Source organism: Macaca nemestrina, chromosome 11 (assembly GCF_043159975.1).
Source record: "Macaca nemestrina isolate mMacNem1 chromosome 11, mMacNem.hap1, whole genome shotgun sequence".
Lineage (NCBI taxonomy): Eukaryota > Metazoa > Chordata > Mammalia > Primates > Cercopithecidae > Macaca > Macaca nemestrina.
In genome coordinates, this window is record NC_092135.1 from 70,816,724 (window position 1) to 70,833,914 (window position 17,191).

The window sequence follows — 17,191 nt, forward strand, 5'->3', positions numbered from 1 at the left end:
TATGTGTGTTTTTGTTTTGTTTTGTTTTTTTGAGACTGAGTCTCAATCTATCGCCAGGCTGGAGTGCAATGGTATGATCTTGGCTCACTGCAACCTCTGCCTCCTGGGTTCAAGTGACTCTCCTGCCTCAGCCTCCTGAGTAGCTGGGACTACAGGTGCGCGCCACCATACCCAGCTAATTTTTGTATTTTTAGTAGAGACAGGGTTTCACCATGTTGGCCAGGATGGTCGCCATCTCTTGACCTCGTGATCTGCCGACTCAGCCTCTCAAAGTGCTGGGATTACAGGCGTGAGCTACCGCGCCCAGCCCGAGGTCCTCATTTTTTAGGCAGTTATAGTATTGATAGTATGGTTAATAAGCTTTTTGCTAAATACTGAAGAATGCTTTCTCACTATAAATGACTATCAACGTGGAGCTCAAAATTGTTCCCCAAATGCTAGAAGAATTCGTGCTAGTAATTAGTAATGACCCAGTCTGGAGATCATCTCAAACCACTTGGCAAGTCTCATCTTAAAGATTACTTAAAGCAGGAGTTTCTTAAACTTTAAAAACTATGGGTCATTTATATGAAGAATAAGTTTTAGAAATTATTATAAAGATGTAAGGTTTCAAATGGCAACTAGTAAGGAAATAACTTTCACAGTTTGTGGAAATCCTCATTAAGGGAAGGGCAGTAGAATAACAACAACCTTTTGACTGCAAGGGTCAAAAGGTTAGGAATTTGGGGAATTTTTAGGGAATATAATAACATTTATTTCTCTTTATTGTTGCTCTTTTTTAAGGTTAGAGAGAACAAATTAGAATATTTTCCACCTATTATATGACAACATTTTATCACTACAGACTGGCTATGACAATGAAATTCTGGGCCAGGTAAAGAAATAAGAAATTGTGTATCCTCATACAAACTTAAAATATTAAAAATTCAGATAATTGATGGCTCACACCAGTAATCCCAGCTTGAGAGGCTGAGGCAAAAGGATGACTTAAGCCCAGGAGTTGAGGCTGCAGTGAGCTAGAATTGCACCACTGCACTCCAGCCTGGCTGACAGAGTGAGACCTAGTCTCTAAAAACAAAAAAAAAAAGAAAAGAAAAAAACCCAACAATCAGAGATAATCCCATAAGGCTGTATAAACCCTTTCAACTCCACCTTTCGAAGACCAACAGAATTCACACTGTTTTCTGTGGAACACAGTTTTTAAAACCCTGCTTTATAACATGATTGATCCAGGCCGAGCCTATGAAGACACCTTGGCCAGGGTCACCAGTGTACCCCTGGCAGCTGTGTCCCTCTGCTCTAGGGTACCAGTGGCCTCACTAGTGCCATTACCATTCTGAAACTCACGTGTAACTGGCCAGGGTACAAAACTCTAATAGGAGAGCCAAACCACAAAATGCTGAAGCTTTGAAAATCTTGAGCCAGCTTGTCCTGATTTTGAAGGACACATTGCTTATCACCCAAACGAAGATTAGATTAGCAGTGCTGCTGGCCCAATCCTGTGAGCTGTGTAGTGTGTAAATACTCCTTTCGTTAGCTGGCCTATTAGAAAGCATAGCCCCCGAGAGGACTTATTTTGCCCCACCTCCTAGAAAACACCGTGACTTCATGTCGAAGGTGCCAAGGACAACTTCAGTTCTCCAGTCTCTGAGGAAATGTTTGTTTTTGTACTTGTAAGTTATGCATTTTATGGGGCAGACTGTCCTTGCTGAATTTCTTTCTGCTTTTTATTCCATCTGTTCCTCAACTCTTGCAAAAGCTAGCCATACCATCTCTCTCTCTAGCTTCTGCAGTGGTAAGCCGATTGCATTTTTAGGATGACGTGTTGTCATCCATCTAAATGGTAAATAGGAAATGTAGGTAATACTCTAGAACTCTGATCCTTTTATTGTCAGTTAGGCTGTGCGTTCATTGCATTTGAATGCCCTCGACATTGTTCCTAGGACCTGCTTGCCGTGAGTTTGTTGGTGAAAGAAGATGTATTGGGGTGTATTGGGGCCATGGTTCATTGCTATATTTTAGAATTATTTTTGTAATACTATGAATTACATTTAGTGATTGTTTTAATATTCTATGTTTGGTTTCTTTGTAATTTTTTAAATCTCTCTTATGAAATGGAACTTTTTAATGCTGTTGTCATGCTGACGATTTTCTAGAGTTGCAGCTGAGATATACTGCACGGCCCTGTTTTGAATATGTTCCCTCCATCTTTTCAGTCATCAGAATTTGACTTGGCAAGCTATCCCAGATAACCTGTGTAATGTTTGATAGTTTAAGAATAGTAATAATGTTAAAAGAAATGAGTTTCTCTTTGGCCAAAAGCTGCTTCTTGCTCTCACTTAAAACATTGCATGGCCTTGAGATGCAGCTCAGAATTGTTCCACTGTCGGCGGGGAGGGAGGAGTGTGATGTCATGTTATTAGTAATGTACACAGCTGCTGCTTCCAAGCTGTGGGAGAGTATATTGCTGTCTTCAGTAATATTTTCTCCTGTACTGAAGGCAGTTATCATCATCACCAGTTACTTTGGGCTGCTAGCATGTTATCTCAATTAACCGTGAGAATAAAATAGATAGTATCACTTATGTTTGATGTGTTTGAATTTTTATTGTTCTCGTTTTGAGAAACTGAGAACAAATTATTTGCAAAATATGTCTTATGGTTAGGAGAGAAAATTGAATGTTCTCAGATTGGATAAACTAATCTAGTGTTGACATGTCATTTAGGGTTTAGATTCTCTTCTACCAACAATTCTGTGTCAGGCAGCCTCCCTGAGTCCACAGATATTAAATATTCTGTAGTTACCGTCTTTACCTTTAGATGACAAGACGTTGAAGATAGATGACAGATAAATGCACATATATATACACATCCACATAATATATATAGATACATACCTATGTATTTGTACGTGTATAAATGTGGATATAACAATTTCAGTTCTTTAAAATTTTCAGAAAAGAAAATGGTCAAATCACCTTTACTAATATGGTCCAGAATTGTTCAGAATTCCTATTACCAGTTTTTATAAATGTCTAAATCCTTTTTAGTTTAATTTAGTTTTCTATTTCCCTTCAGCCAAAGAATGACTCAGAAACACCCATGGAATATACCACTGCTTGCTTGAAAACCTTTAATTTAATGAACACTTATTGATCAATCTCCAGCCTTCATATAGGACTATGAAAATATGGTGCTGCAGCCTAGATAGAAGCGCACATGAACAAATAAGAATAGTGAAGTATTGGGGGTGCTCATGTCGTCAGGGTAGCGTGGCCTCAGGACGGGGATTTAGGAGCTCCTAGGGTTTCAGTTAAACTCCCAGCTCTGCCAGTTTCTAACAAATGAACATGAACAAGTTACTTAACTGCCTTACTCATTTGTTTCCTCATCTACAGAAGGAGAATAATAGTCGTGTCTTGCCCAGGGAGGTGTTCAAGAGTATTAATGAGATAATGTATGCCAAGGACTTAGCCAGTGCTGGCCTCTAGTATCTGCTTTGTGGAGACACATAGTGGGACTGTGAAGTTCTTGTTAAGAAGAAGGGAAGGGGTTCAAAGTACCCCACAGAGGAGGCAGTGTCTGGGTGGTTGCTACCCAGGGGAAAGGAAAACGATATGCCAGGCTGAGAGCATTGCATGAACAAAGGAAGAGTACCTGAATCTTCTCTTTTGAATTATTTTAGGCACTCTTCTTTCTAAGGATCCCTTTCAAAGTATAAAAACCTGGTTTCCAAGCCACGGGCATTCCAGTGTCCCAACAAAACACCTTCCTCACCCCTCCTCAAAGAGCTTGATCTATTTTGAGTCTGGAGGGGGCATTAGTTTGAGTTTCCCCCTATTTGTACTTCTCAAAATCATGCCTTCTTTTTTAAAATGACAGAACTAGATTGAGTTTGGAGGCTATTGTTCACTCTGACCTCCAGCTCCTTTTCCATTATAATTACCCAGTCAATACTCCTTCATTTCTGTTGTTCTCTTTGTTTGCCCCCCTCTTTTGAATGAATTACTTTGCAAAGCTTTCTATTGAATTTTGCCCTCTTTTTCCTTTTCTGTTTGTCAAGGTCATTTTAAATTTCAAACTAGCTCTCCTAACTGCCAACCACCCCCACTCAATTGGGTATCATTGTTAAATTTGATAAGAATGTTTTTGATTTGATTCCATATTCAAGGCATTAATAAGCATGTTAAATTTAGCAGCATTCAGCCCAGTACCTAAGCCTGTGGAATTCAATTTGTTTGTGCTAATTTATTTGCATACATGATTTATGATCACCCCATCCAGACATAAAAGAAACTTGGGAAAGCATACCATGAAAATTCTGGGTAGAACAAGGGCTAAGTCATTGAATTCACTTCTGTCATGCTTTTCACTCAATTGTAGTTTGAGGGAAAAGGAAGACAATAATTTTCTTTCTGTCTCCAAAGACATTAGTATGACGGGGTTCAATACTCATTCACTGTTACAATCCATGTCCCCAGAAGCGCATGTTTGTCAGTTTCCATCCCTGACGCTTAATAGCCAGTGACACTGAACAAGTCACTCATTTCCAGGAGCTTCAGTTCCCTCACTGGTGTAATGGTGATCTGACTTACCACAATAAAAGGATTAGAAAGATCAAGCCAGGCTGGGGCGGGGATGGACAGGTGGGAGGGGATTCCAAAACTTGACACTGATCTCAAATAGAAAACGTGGTTTACATGGAGCGTAATTCTAGACAAGATCACATGCTATTTCTATAGCCTCAGTCCCAGGGTATTTTTCTAGCTTGGGGCACTCTCTGAGGCAGGCCTGTAGGTTCTGGTGTAAGTGGAGATTGGGCCTGGAAAGCCTTAGAGAGGTCCTCTTGCATCCTGTTAGCACTTGGTTCATTTCTCAGTTCTGGGAAGACTTCAGGACAACAAATGGAAAGTCATTCATCTTACTGTCCTTATAACTTGGCTCAGACAGGAGAATCAGAAATTCCCAAGTCACACCAAGTGCTCCTCTGGTGCTGTAATTTGATAGCCCAATCCCAAACAAAGTGAGGAAGCCACACCCAAACCTTCCTCCAAAGTTAACCACAAAGATGAACCGGAATAGAGAGTGAGAGCAGGAACACAAAGATAAGCTGGAGAAGGCAGCTGGCTTGTTTGGGGCACAGCAGAGTCATGGATGTTATCACAGCAGCCCACCCAGGACCTGCTAGTTTTAGGGTATGTGAGATTTTTTAAATCTTACATTTAACCAATTCTCCTTTTATAAGTGTCAAAGCATTGCAGTGTACAGCTGCCTAGTAAAAGGATTTGTAACATAGATGCATAAATGGTTCTGTCATTCAATAATATAGTCTCTTAAGTAACAGGTAATGCTTCCCTGTCCCCTTCCCACCCCTCCTCACACCCCCCCACTCCCCACCTCCACCCCCACGCGCCCACCCCCAGCTTTCTACTTTGTGTGTGTTTTCTTCCTTTTTCTCAATTTGGTGTCTGGCATATTCAGAAAAACACGTGGGCTCCCTCTGGTGGTCATTCCAGGGTTCATGCATGTCTAACCTTCAAGTTTTAGTTACATGGCACAAGATGTTTGGATGAAAAGTGGAAATATTAGTAGTAAATGTTATTTTCATTTGTAAGATTCCTAGTACTTGGAAACCACCGAAATAACCAGCTCATTCACTCATTCATCCATTCATATGTGCACATATATAGTCTTCCATTCTCACATATTGTAGATATTTGACTTTGCTAAATGCAGCATAGTCTGGTCTGCAAGTCAGTACAGAATAATTGAGTTCCAGTCCTGTAAGTTAAACAAATTTTCTCAAGGAATGGGTCTATTAATCAGCAAGTTTTTATGGAATGCTAACGGTATATTAGACCAGGCATTGTGAAAAATAATGTGTTGCTCACCATTTAAAAAAATATATGAACAAGCTTTTTAATAGTTACAATGTTATATTACTTCCTTTTGTTGTTTAAATCATATTCCCATTTTATTTCCTCCACAGAATTTTATTCTCTGGTAACATATTGTTTTCCAGGCCAGATGACCTTATCATCTGGGTTCAGCTACGATAACAAAGACTCAAACACAACAGCATCTTAAATAGATTATTTTTCACTCATGTTAACTGTCCAAATATGAGCTGCCCAGGGTTAATATGGCAACTTCATGTTGTAACGTATGTTTGTGATTGAAAGTCTCTTATGGATCACCCTCATACTGAACAATTACCAAAAATATATACTTACATTTAAATATTTGTGTTTTGAAATCTCTCGTGACCATGGGTCTTTGTTACAGTTTTTCTTCTAGATTGAGTTATGACAATAAGTAATTATATATGATCATCAAAACAAAATAAATATTTTATAAATTTCTGTACAAAATTAATAAACATTAAAGTAAATTACTATCAGAAATGCATCACTGGGTGACTTGGCAAGTGTTTTAACAAATGAATTATTTTAAAAAGTCAATTTATGTACCTTTAGGAAATAGCATTTTATTTCCTAAAGAATGCCATTTTAATTCCTAATAATTATTTCATTCTTCTTCTCGGTTTTTATGTACGTAAGCACTGGGAAAACTCATTCACAAAAATAGGAAGCTGGGGATGGAAGTAGTTTTAAATAACAGTGTTACTAAATTCTTTGAGTCCTAGGAAACTCGTGTGTACTTCATGGAAAGCTAGAGATGATGGTGAAGTTGCAGTGGAGGGGTAGAAAGTGTTGCATTCTAGATGGATTTTTGGAAATAGAGTCCATAGGATTTTCTGATGAATTAAATACGAGGTAAGAGAGAAGGGACTCAAGGGTGACTTCAAGGTTTTTGGCCTGAACACGTGGAAGGATGCAACTGCCATCAACTGAGGAAGGGAAGGATGAGGGTAGAGTCAGTTTGGAAACCTGGTTTGAAGGTCCCTGTACTGGGCAGTATCCAAGAATGAAGTGTGATTAGACTTTTGCACTGTACCTGGGTCCAGTCAATAGCTAATAATGATAAACATTAGATTAGAGAGTGATAATGAGATAGATGGTAGGGATTTGCACTGAGTAGGACATGCCTGGGGCATGAATGAAATTAAAATGTGTCTGAGAAAAATGAAATAATGAGACATAAATCAGCAAGAATTTTATCAGGTTTATTTTGGCCCTCTATTATATGTTACAGATTTAAGATCATTTATGTTTATAAGTTAACTCTGTATATGATTTCAGGTGTCACCTTTTAAATTAATAAAAGGTTGATTTATGTAATATTTCAAGTAAAAACAGCTAAGTGAACCAGGCTAACAAAGCATTATTTAATAGACATCCTCAGGGACCTAATTTAATGAATAGGTAGAGGGATGTTATTTGTAACTTAGCTCACAAATTATTTCTATATGAATAGGTGACTTTGAATGGCTATGGTCTGCTTGAAACAATTTATTCTCTTAATTAGTTTAATCATTCTTTTTACAGTTTCTTACACTACTAAATGGGTTAATAATCCCCTTTTTCCTTGAGTAAATTAATTTTTCTAGCCTAGCCACAAATTTCTAATTAACAAAGTTTGAAGGAGTAAGGTAATTTTGTAATAGCATAAAGAATAACTGTATTTTATTTAATCCTTTTTGTTTTGTTTTGTTTTTTTGTTTCGCTTTTTTGAGACACAGTCTTGTTCTGTTGCCCAGGCTGGAGTGCAACGGTGCAATCTTGGCTCACTGCAACCTCCACCTCCCGGGTTCAAGCAATTCCCCTGCCTCAACCTCCCGAGTAGCTTGGATTATAGGCACCCACCACCATGCCCAGCTAATTTTTGTATTTTTTAGTAGAGACTGGGTTTCACCACGTTGGTCAGACTGGTCTTGAACTCCTGACCTCAGGCGATCCATCTGCCTCGGCCTCCCAAAGTGCTGGGATTACAGGTGTGAGCCACCGTGCCCAGCCCTATTTAATCCTTTTTATATTAACTAACATTTATTAAGTTTCTACTATGTGCCATGTAGACCCTGGAGATACAAAGTCCAGAAAGTCCAATGCAATGAATTATTGACTTCAAAGAGCAAACCACCTAATGGGGGAGAGAGATAGGTAAACGGATAATTATTTCAGAATGTGGTACTGAGAGAGATTGGAGTTAAGTACCAAAACACCAAAATACACACTCTAAGAGCCTTGTCACCCGAACCGGAAGGATTTCTGAGACAATAGTGTTTCATTTCATCTGTTATGGTTGCAGTAAAAACAAAAAAAAAAATAAAAAAAAATGTTTCATTATTCACCCCCCACCCCAACATTCTCCCTCTTCACAAGGCTACAGAATTGTTAGGTTACTATATAACTCCAGACTTCTAAGTTACAGGTGGCAGAAAGCTGAATCAAGCCACCTTGAAAGCAAACAAGAGACCAGGGGCGGTAGCTCACACCTGTAATCCCAGCACTTTGGGAGGCTGAGGTGGGAGGGTCACTTGAGCCCAGGAGCACAAGACCATCCTGGGCAACATGGTGAGACCCTGTCACTACAAAAAATACAAAAATTAACCAGGTGTGGTGGCATGCACCTGTAGTCCAAGCTACTCAGGAGACTCTGGTGGTAGGATGTCAAGCTTGGGCCTGAGGGGCAAAGGCTGCAGTGAGCCAAGTTGGTACCATCATGCTCCAGCCTGGGTGACAGAGCCAGACCCTGTCTCAAAAAAACCAAACAAGAGAGGAAATTGGGGGCTCACGGTGGAGCCGGGCTTGGGCTGATGGGAGCTGAGGGCTCTGCCTCTTATTGCTTCTTCCCTAGCCTAGAAACATGGCAACCAACAGCTCCTGGTTCCTCCCCAGCAGCCACAATAAGAGAGCATAGGGGAAGGACTCTGGCTGGCCTATGGTGGGCCACATGACCCCTCCATCCCCACTCTGAGCCAGTGTAGGTGGGATACATAGCTTTGTTGATGGGAGGGTCTGTGCCCAGAAGGAGGAGGAACGATGGGAAGTGGGAACTGTTCATTGCTCCTCCCCAGTGATGTGCATTCCGCTGACTGCCAAAAAAGCCCTGCCCCCTTCGATTGATGTACTCAAATAACATCATAATACAATCAATATCTCATTTCGGGCTAGTCTTCATGCCTTGTTTATGAACAAGTTGGACAGATGCACTTATGAGAATAATGTTAACATCACATTTTGCAGTAGCTGTGATTGCAATGAGCATTGTGCTTTAGAATGTCCATGCATTCCATTCAATCAGAATCAAATTTTCTTTTGCACCGTCTTCTTAACATATATGATGTGGAGATTAACAAGGTTTGATCTTAAGTCTTTTGAGCTACTTAGATGTGGGTGCTCCAACAGTACATGACTTAAGCAATCTCATTTTTCCTAGAATATTACAGGAATTGTTCCTTTTTAATCTACATTTTAAGTCTTTTAAAGTCTGTGAGCCAAATTTACATTCAGATAAGTCACTGATGTTTATATTTTGTGCCTGAAAGGAGGTGTTTCTGCCAAGAGTCTAAAATGAAGTCTAGCAAGACAGTGGATTTTTTTAAAATAATGGTTATCTCTTTCTGATCATAAATATAATACTTATGTTGAATATTTGGAAAAATCAGTGTTTTTAAAAATCTTCCTCATGCCTGTAATCCTAGCACTTTGGGAGGCCGAGGTGGGCGGGTTGCCTGAGCTCAGGAGCTCAAGATCAGCTTGGACAACATGGTGAAACCTGTCTCTACTAAAGTATAAAAAATTAGCCGGGCATGGCGGTGTGTACATGTAGTCCCAGCTACTCGGGAGGCTGAGGCAGGGGAATTGCTTGAACCCGGGAGGCAGAGGTTGTAGTGAGCTGAGATTGTGCCACTGCATTCCAGCCTGGGCAACAAGTGAGACTCCATGCCCCCCAGAAAAAACTTCTGTAAATGCTGCCTCCCAGAGCTCTGTGTGTTTGTATAGTTAACATATAGAAAAATGTATACAAATAGAAACAAAATTTAGTTTACACTATATATATAGTTTCATATTCTTCCTTTTTCAATTAAATTTTTAAAGGATTTTTAAAATTAGTTAACATTGTCCCAACCATAATGTAGAATGAATTTCCTCTGCAATAATTTTTTATTTTTTATTTTTGGCAATAATTTTTTTAAATAGCTATTTGTATCATGTCAAAGTTACTTTTCACACCATCCCTGTCCCATTTCTGGAATTATTTTTGTTACATTGCTGTTGCTCTTCCTTCATTCCTGATGTTCTTAGTTTTCCTCTGGTATCATTTCTCTTCTGTCTGAAGAACTTTTTAAGAAATTCTTTTAAAGCAGTTGTGACGGCTGTGAATTCTAAATTTTTTCTCATCTGAGAGAATCTTTAATTTGTCTTTATTTATAAGGATATTTTCTTAATGAACAAATATTGATTCATTATCACCAACTAAAGTCCATAGTTTAAGGCTGGATGTGGTAGCTCACACCTGTAATCCCAGCACTTTGGGAGGCCAGGGTAGGAGGATCACTTGAGACCAAGGGTTCAAGACCAGACTGGACAACACAGTGAGACTCCTCTCTCTGCAAAAAAAAAAAAAAAAAAAAAAAAAAAGCAAAAAAACCTCTTTTTAAATCAGCCAGGCATGGTGGTACCTGCTTGTAGTCCTACCTACTTGGGAGACTAAGGTAGGAGGATCACTTGAGCCCAGGAATTTGAGGCTGCTGTGAATTGTGATTATGCCATGGTACTCCAGCCTGGGCAGCAGAGCAAGACCCTGTCTCTTAAAGAAAAAAAAGTCCATAGTCTATTTAGATTTCCCTCATTTTTACCTAATATCCTTTTTCTATTCTAAAATGCTATCCAGGACGCCACTTCACATTCAGTTGCCAGGTCTCCTTCGGCTCCTTTTGGCTATCCGTTTCTCAGCCTTTCCTTGTTTTGGATGACTGACAGTTTTAAGGGATATAGGTCAGGTATTTGGTAGAATGTCCCTCTATTGGGATTTGTCTAATGTTTTTCTCAATATTAGACTGGGGCTAGGGGTTTGGGGAAGACCATATTTTCATCACACCATATCAAGAATATATACTGTTAGTATGACATATCACTGTTGATGTTGACTTTGATCATCTGGCTTAGGTAGTGTCTGCAAGTTTCTCCACTGTAAAGTCACTCTCCCACAATTCCTGCCCTGCTTTCCATACTGAACTCTTTGGAAGGAAGTCATTGTGCACACAGCCCACACTTAAGGAGCAAGGAGCTAGGCTCCAGCTTCTTGATAGCAGAATAGCTACATTGTTTGGAATTCCTCTGTGTGGGGGATTTGTCTCCTTTCCCATGTTGATTGGTTTATGCTGTCATTTTGTATATCACTATGCACTCATGGATATTTATTTTATACTTTGGGTTATAATCCAATACTACCATATTAATTTTATTGCTCAAATTGTTCCAGCTTTGGCCACTGGGAGCTCTTTCCCCTGGCTCCTGTATTCCTTTGACACACTCCCATCACTATGCTTTGTTTTATTTTGTTTTGTCGAGCACTGCCTTACCTGTGGCACAACGAGTTGCATATATATTCTCTGCTCTAGTCTGAGGCAGCCATTTTGCCAAGGATTCTTGGTTCCTTTGATGAAAGATTGGTGTTAACAAGAGCTTGGTGCTAGGCGTGCTGTTGCTACTAGGATATCTTAAGCCATGTCATCTGACATAGCAAGGAAATATATGTGTGCAGCCTGACCTGTACATGTACACATATCTGTAAGTACACACGTGCACACAGACAACCATCTGTATCTATGTTTGGCTAAGCATGACTTCATACTGATTTCTCCAACTCTAATCCATTACCACATGGATCATTCTACTCCTTTCTCCTTGCCTCTTTGTAACCTCCCACTCTCAACAGTGAGAAATTTGGCTTGTACCATCTGCCATCTATTTATTTAACTGTCTAACTCCCATATACATTTACAGTGGTTTAAACTGTTTGCCTGGGCCCCCATGGGAAACAAATGTTATCAAGTAGAATAGAGCACTGTGTGCAGTGTCCTTGCCTTCTGTCTGTCATGCTCTACTCATTTCTTAAGTCAGCACCTTCCTCACCTGCCTCTGCTCTGCCACTCCCTTCATTGAAGTTATTTCATACATTTATTATAAAATTATTTTGTCACAGTATGCATTCCATCCTGGGATACCCTAACCTTCTAAATGATTTTTAAAATTTGCACATATTAGGTTTTACTCTTTGTGCTGTAAAGTTATATGAGTTTTGACAGATGTATAGTGTCATGTATCCACCATTACAGTATCACACAGAATAGTTTTACTGCCCTAAACAATTCCCTGTGCTTTACCTATTTAATCCTCCTCCATGTCTGAAGCCATAGAAACCACAATTTGTTTGCTCTCGATAAAGTTTTGCCTTTTCCAACCTGTCATATAAATGACATCATGCGGCATGTAGCCTTTCACTTAGCAATATGCGCTTAAGATTCAATGTCCTTGCATTGCTTGATAGTTTCTTTCCTTTAACACTGAATAGTGTTGCATTATATAAATGTACTACAGTTTATTTATTTATTCTTCTGTTGAAGGACATCTTGGCTGCTTTCATTTTTTGGCAATTATGAGTAAAACTGCTATGAATATTTGTGGGCAGATTTTGTGTGGACAGAAGTTTTCGAATCAGTTGGGTAATTCTTACGAGCACAATTGCTAGATTGTGTGGTAACACTATATTTAGCTTTGTAAGAAACTGCCAAACTGTCTTCCAAAGTGGTTGTACCATTTTGTTTTCCCACTAGCAGTGAATGAGAGTTACTTTGTTCTGTGTCCTTGCCAGCTTGGTATTGTCAGTTTTTTAAAGCCACTCTAATAGATATGTAGTGGTATCTCATTCTTGGCTTAATTTCCATTTCCCTAATGACAGATGATATTGAGTATCTTTTCGTATGCTGTTTACCATCTGTCTTCTTTGTTGAGGTATCTTTTGCCCATTTAAAAAATTTGCTTCTTTTCTTATTGTTCGCAGAATTCTTTGTACATTTTGGATACAAGTCCTTTATCAGATATGAGTTTTGCAGTCCAGTCTGTGGTTTCACTTTTCATCTTAACAGTGTCCTTAGCAGAGAAGAAGTTTTTAATTTCAGTCAAGTCCAACATCCATTTTTTTTTTCTTTCATGGATTATGCTTTTGTTGTTGTATCTAACTTATCACCAAACTAAATGTCATTTAGATTTTTCCCTATATTTTCTTCTAGAAATTTTATAGTTTTGTGTTTTACATTTAGGTTTATAATCATTTCTGAGGTACAGACGTGCATATAAGGCATAAGGTCTGTGTGTAGATTTATTGTTTTAGCATATGGGCATCCAGTTTTTCCAGCTCCATTCGTTGAAAAGACTGTCTTCTCTCCATTGAATTGTCTTTGTTCCTTTTTAAAAGATCAGTTGACTGTGTTTATGTGGGTCTATTTTTGGACTTCATATTCTGTTCCATTCATCTACATGTCTGTTCATTCACCAATATTTCACTGTCTTAATTGCTAGCTTTATTATAATTCTCAGACTTTCCTTGTTTTTGATAACCATGACAGTTTTAAGAAATACTGGTCAGGCATTTTGTAGACTGTCCCTCACTTGGAATTTGTCTAATGTTTTTCTGAAGATTAGACTAGGATTATGGATTTTGGGGAGAAGACCATCAAGTTCTACTGTTTTCATTACATCATATCAAGAATTCCTACTATGAGAATATATATTATTATTGAAATTAGGTAGCATGAGTCCTCCACCTTTTTCTTCTGTGTTGTGTTGACTATTTGATATAGTTTGGATGTTTGTCCTTGCCCATATCTCATGTTGAATTGTAATCCCCGATGCTCGAGGTGAGGTCTGGTAGGAGGTGATTGGATCATGGGGGCAGATTCTTCATGGCTTGGTGCTGTCTTGGTCATAGTGAGTTCTCATGAGATCAGGTCATGTAAAAGTGTGGCACCTCCCCGCAACTCTCTGTCCCTTGTTCCTACTTTTTCTATGTGAAGTGCCTGCTCCCACTTCACCTTCCACCATGAGTAAAAGCTCCCTGAGAACTCCGCATAAGCAGATGCCGCTGTGTTTCCTGTACAGCCTGCAGAACCATGAGCCAGTTCAACCTCTTTTCTTGTAAATTACCCAGTATCAGGCATTTCTTTATAGCAATGCAAGAACAGCATAATACAGTATTCTGTCTAGGTCCTCTACCTTTCCAGTAATTGCAGAATCAGTTTGTCTATATATCTATGAAATAGATTCCTGGGATTTCAGTTGGGATTCATTGGGTCTATAGATCAAGCTGAGAAGAACTGACATCTTAACAGTATTGAGTCTGGTAATTTATGAACATGGAATATGTCTCTATTTAGATGTTCATTGATTTTCTTCGTCAGTGTTTCATAGTTATCTCTATATATGCCCTGTACATTTTTTGTTAGATTAATACAAAGTACTTTATTTTGGAGGGATGATGTTCTAAGAGGTATTTTATTATTTCAAATTCCAATTGTTCACTGCTGATATATGGAAAAACAATTGGTATTTTGTACATGACCTTGTATCCTCTGACCTTATACTTGCTTATTAGTTCCAGGAGTTCTTTGGAATTTTCTACATAGACAATCATGTCATCTGCAAGTAAAGACAGATTGATTTCTTCCTGTTCAATCTGTGTGCTTTTTCTTTATTTCTCTCATCTTGTTGCACAGGGTGGGACTTTCCAGTATGATATTGAATAGGAATGGGGAGAAAGAATACTCTTGCTATTAGGTTTTTAATGTAATCATTTTTACCATATTTCTTAAATCTTCCATGAAGCATTATTTATAATGGTGGCAAAATATTCCTTAATTCTGGTGCAGTGTCATTTATTTAACCATTTGTATAGTGTTGTACACTTTGGTTGTTTCTAATTTCACTATTCTTTAGTTTTATTATTTTCTCAATAAGGATGAAAAATATTCACTTCATGAAGTTATTGTGAAAAATAAATAACATAATCCATGGAAAGTTCTTATTGCCATGTCTGACAAAGAGTAAGCACTTGATAAAATGCTTTTTTGATTATCATTATTAAGGCTTTTGAAGAATCAATGATTAGGAGAATTAGGGTAGAACCTGTGTTTAAGGGCAGAGATTTCTCTTTACACTTTCTGAGGAAGCCGTATTATGGCAGTACATTCATAGCAGCAAGCCAGCAAGAAGACTGCAAGCTGACTGCTTGAGCTCAGTGCTGGCCCTGCCACTTCTCAGCTATGTGGCCTTGAGCAAGTTACTTAAACTAAGACTCAGATTCATCATCTGAAAAATGGGTTGATAATAATAGAATCTACTTCCTCACTTCGTCCTGAGGATTAAATAAGAACACACATATAAAGTTCACACAGCACAGTACCTGAGACATAGTATGCTTTCAACAAGTTTTTTTTTTATTATAAATAAGATAAAATTGATTCCTCTCATTTATATATCTGGTCATATATTCTTTTAATGGTGCTTTGCAGTTTTCAGAGAGTTTAATTGACAAATAATAATTACAGATATTTATGGAGTATGATGTGATATTTTGATATATGTATACAATGTGGAATGATTAAATCAAGCTAATTAACATATCTCTTTTTTTGATGAGACATTTGAAATTTACTCTCTTAGCAATCTTAAAATTCACAATAGATTGGTGCAAAAGTAATTGCGATTTTTGTCATTAAAAGTAATAACAAAAACTGTAATTACTTTTGCACCACAATTACCTAATATTAACTGGAGTCACCATGTTCTGCAATAGGTCTCAAAAACTTCTGGTAATATATTTTTAAATTATCTTAGCTCAAATTCAGAACCACCATCTGCTTTCTTCCTCTCTAAGATTAAAGGGCCACGTTACTATTTTGCTAAAGGAGACAGCATTTTGCTGCTCCCCTTTTCCTAACGGATGGCTGCCTTTAATGAGCCTTTATTGTTTCAACAACTCCATTTAGCCACGCTATATGCCAGGTGCCTCAACACTGGAGTACCAGTGGAATAAGACAAACATGGTCCTCCTGCTTAGATCTTAGAGTCTGGTAAAAAAAAAAAACAAAAAAGAAGTCAGTAACCAAGTAATTACAACTGTAATGTGTGTTACCAAAGGGAAGTGCAGAATGCTCTGTCACAGCATGGTCCAGCAAAAATAGGATGCAAGATACATGTGTAATTTAAAATTTTCTAATTGCTACATTTTAAAAAAGTAAACAGAGGTAAAATTAATTTTAATAATGTATTTTTATTTAACCTAACACATCCAAAATATTCTCATTTCAACATATAACCAATATATGAATAAAACATGTTACTGATATATTTTGCATGCTTCTTGTTCTCCATCATCATACTTGGGCACGTGTTTGCATGCTTACATCTCACTTCAGACTCGCTGTGTTTCAAGGGTGCAGAGGTCACATCTGGCTGGTGGCCACTGCACTGGACACTGCAGCTTCAGAAGTGTGTATTAGAGAGCTTGGGAAGAACTGTCTAAGGAAGGTACACTTTGGTGTGGCTTGAAGGATGGAGAAGTCAGGAAAAGGGAGGGGAACACATGTTTTAGGCAGAGGGAACAGATTGGGCAAAACCTCCAAAACAAAAGCATTTGGCGTATTTGAGAAGCTAAAAACCATTCTGGACAATAGGAACAAGGGAGCCACTGAGGCTGGAGAGGCAGGCAGAGGTGACGTTCTGAAGAGACTTTAAAGCAGTGGTAAGGAGTTTGCGTTTGTTCCGAGAAGAATGGGGAGGCACTGTGTTTAACTAGAAAAATGACATGATCAGAATGTCTCTTTTTAGAGAATCGCCTTTACTTTAGGGGAAGGTAAGCAAGGACACTTTCCTCAGAGGGCAGCAGACAGTAGTGCACGTGGTTAACCAGAGAGTTCCTATCCCAGAGCTGCCAGTTGCCAGTTTCCTCATCTGTGAAATGGGAATAATGAGAGCTCATCAAAGGGTTGTTGTTAGTATTCAGTAAGATAACTGATGTGATGCACTTAGCACGTAGCATTTGATAAATGTTTGTTCTTATCCTCGCCTGGGCCTGGAATAGTCCCTTATAGGAGAAATCCACAAACCTTCCTTTGTCTTCAGAACATACTTCAAATCTTTGGCTTCCCTGCCTCTGGATTCCTGTGCTGAAGCACGCTAAACAAATGAGATGAGCATGGAATGGCTTCCCCTGCCTCACAACCCAAA

General features: G+C 38.6%; 1 protein-coding gene across 7 annotated transcripts in view; it reads left to right on the top strand.

Annotated features, from left to right (window-relative positions):
- Nucleotides 1–17,191, top strand: part of LOC105483229 (Rap guanine nucleotide exchange factor 4) — a 309,166-nt gene that overhangs the window by 183,192 nt on the left and 108,783 nt on the right. Inside the window, exon 1 of one of the 7 annotated variants that reach the window (XM_011743967.3) lies at nucleotides 1,243–1,673. The exons of 5 other annotated variants lie outside the window; for them this stretch is intronic. In XM_011743967.3, the coding sequence (XP_011742269.1) occupies nucleotides 1,656–1,673 (18 nt within the window). In that variant the 5' untranslated portion in view covers nucleotides 1,243–1,655. Of the gene's footprint in view, nucleotides 1–1,242; nucleotides 1,674–1,748; nucleotides 1,796–17,191 lie in introns of those variants that run through there. One more of the 7 variants, XM_011743968.2, reaches the window with a different exon arrangement.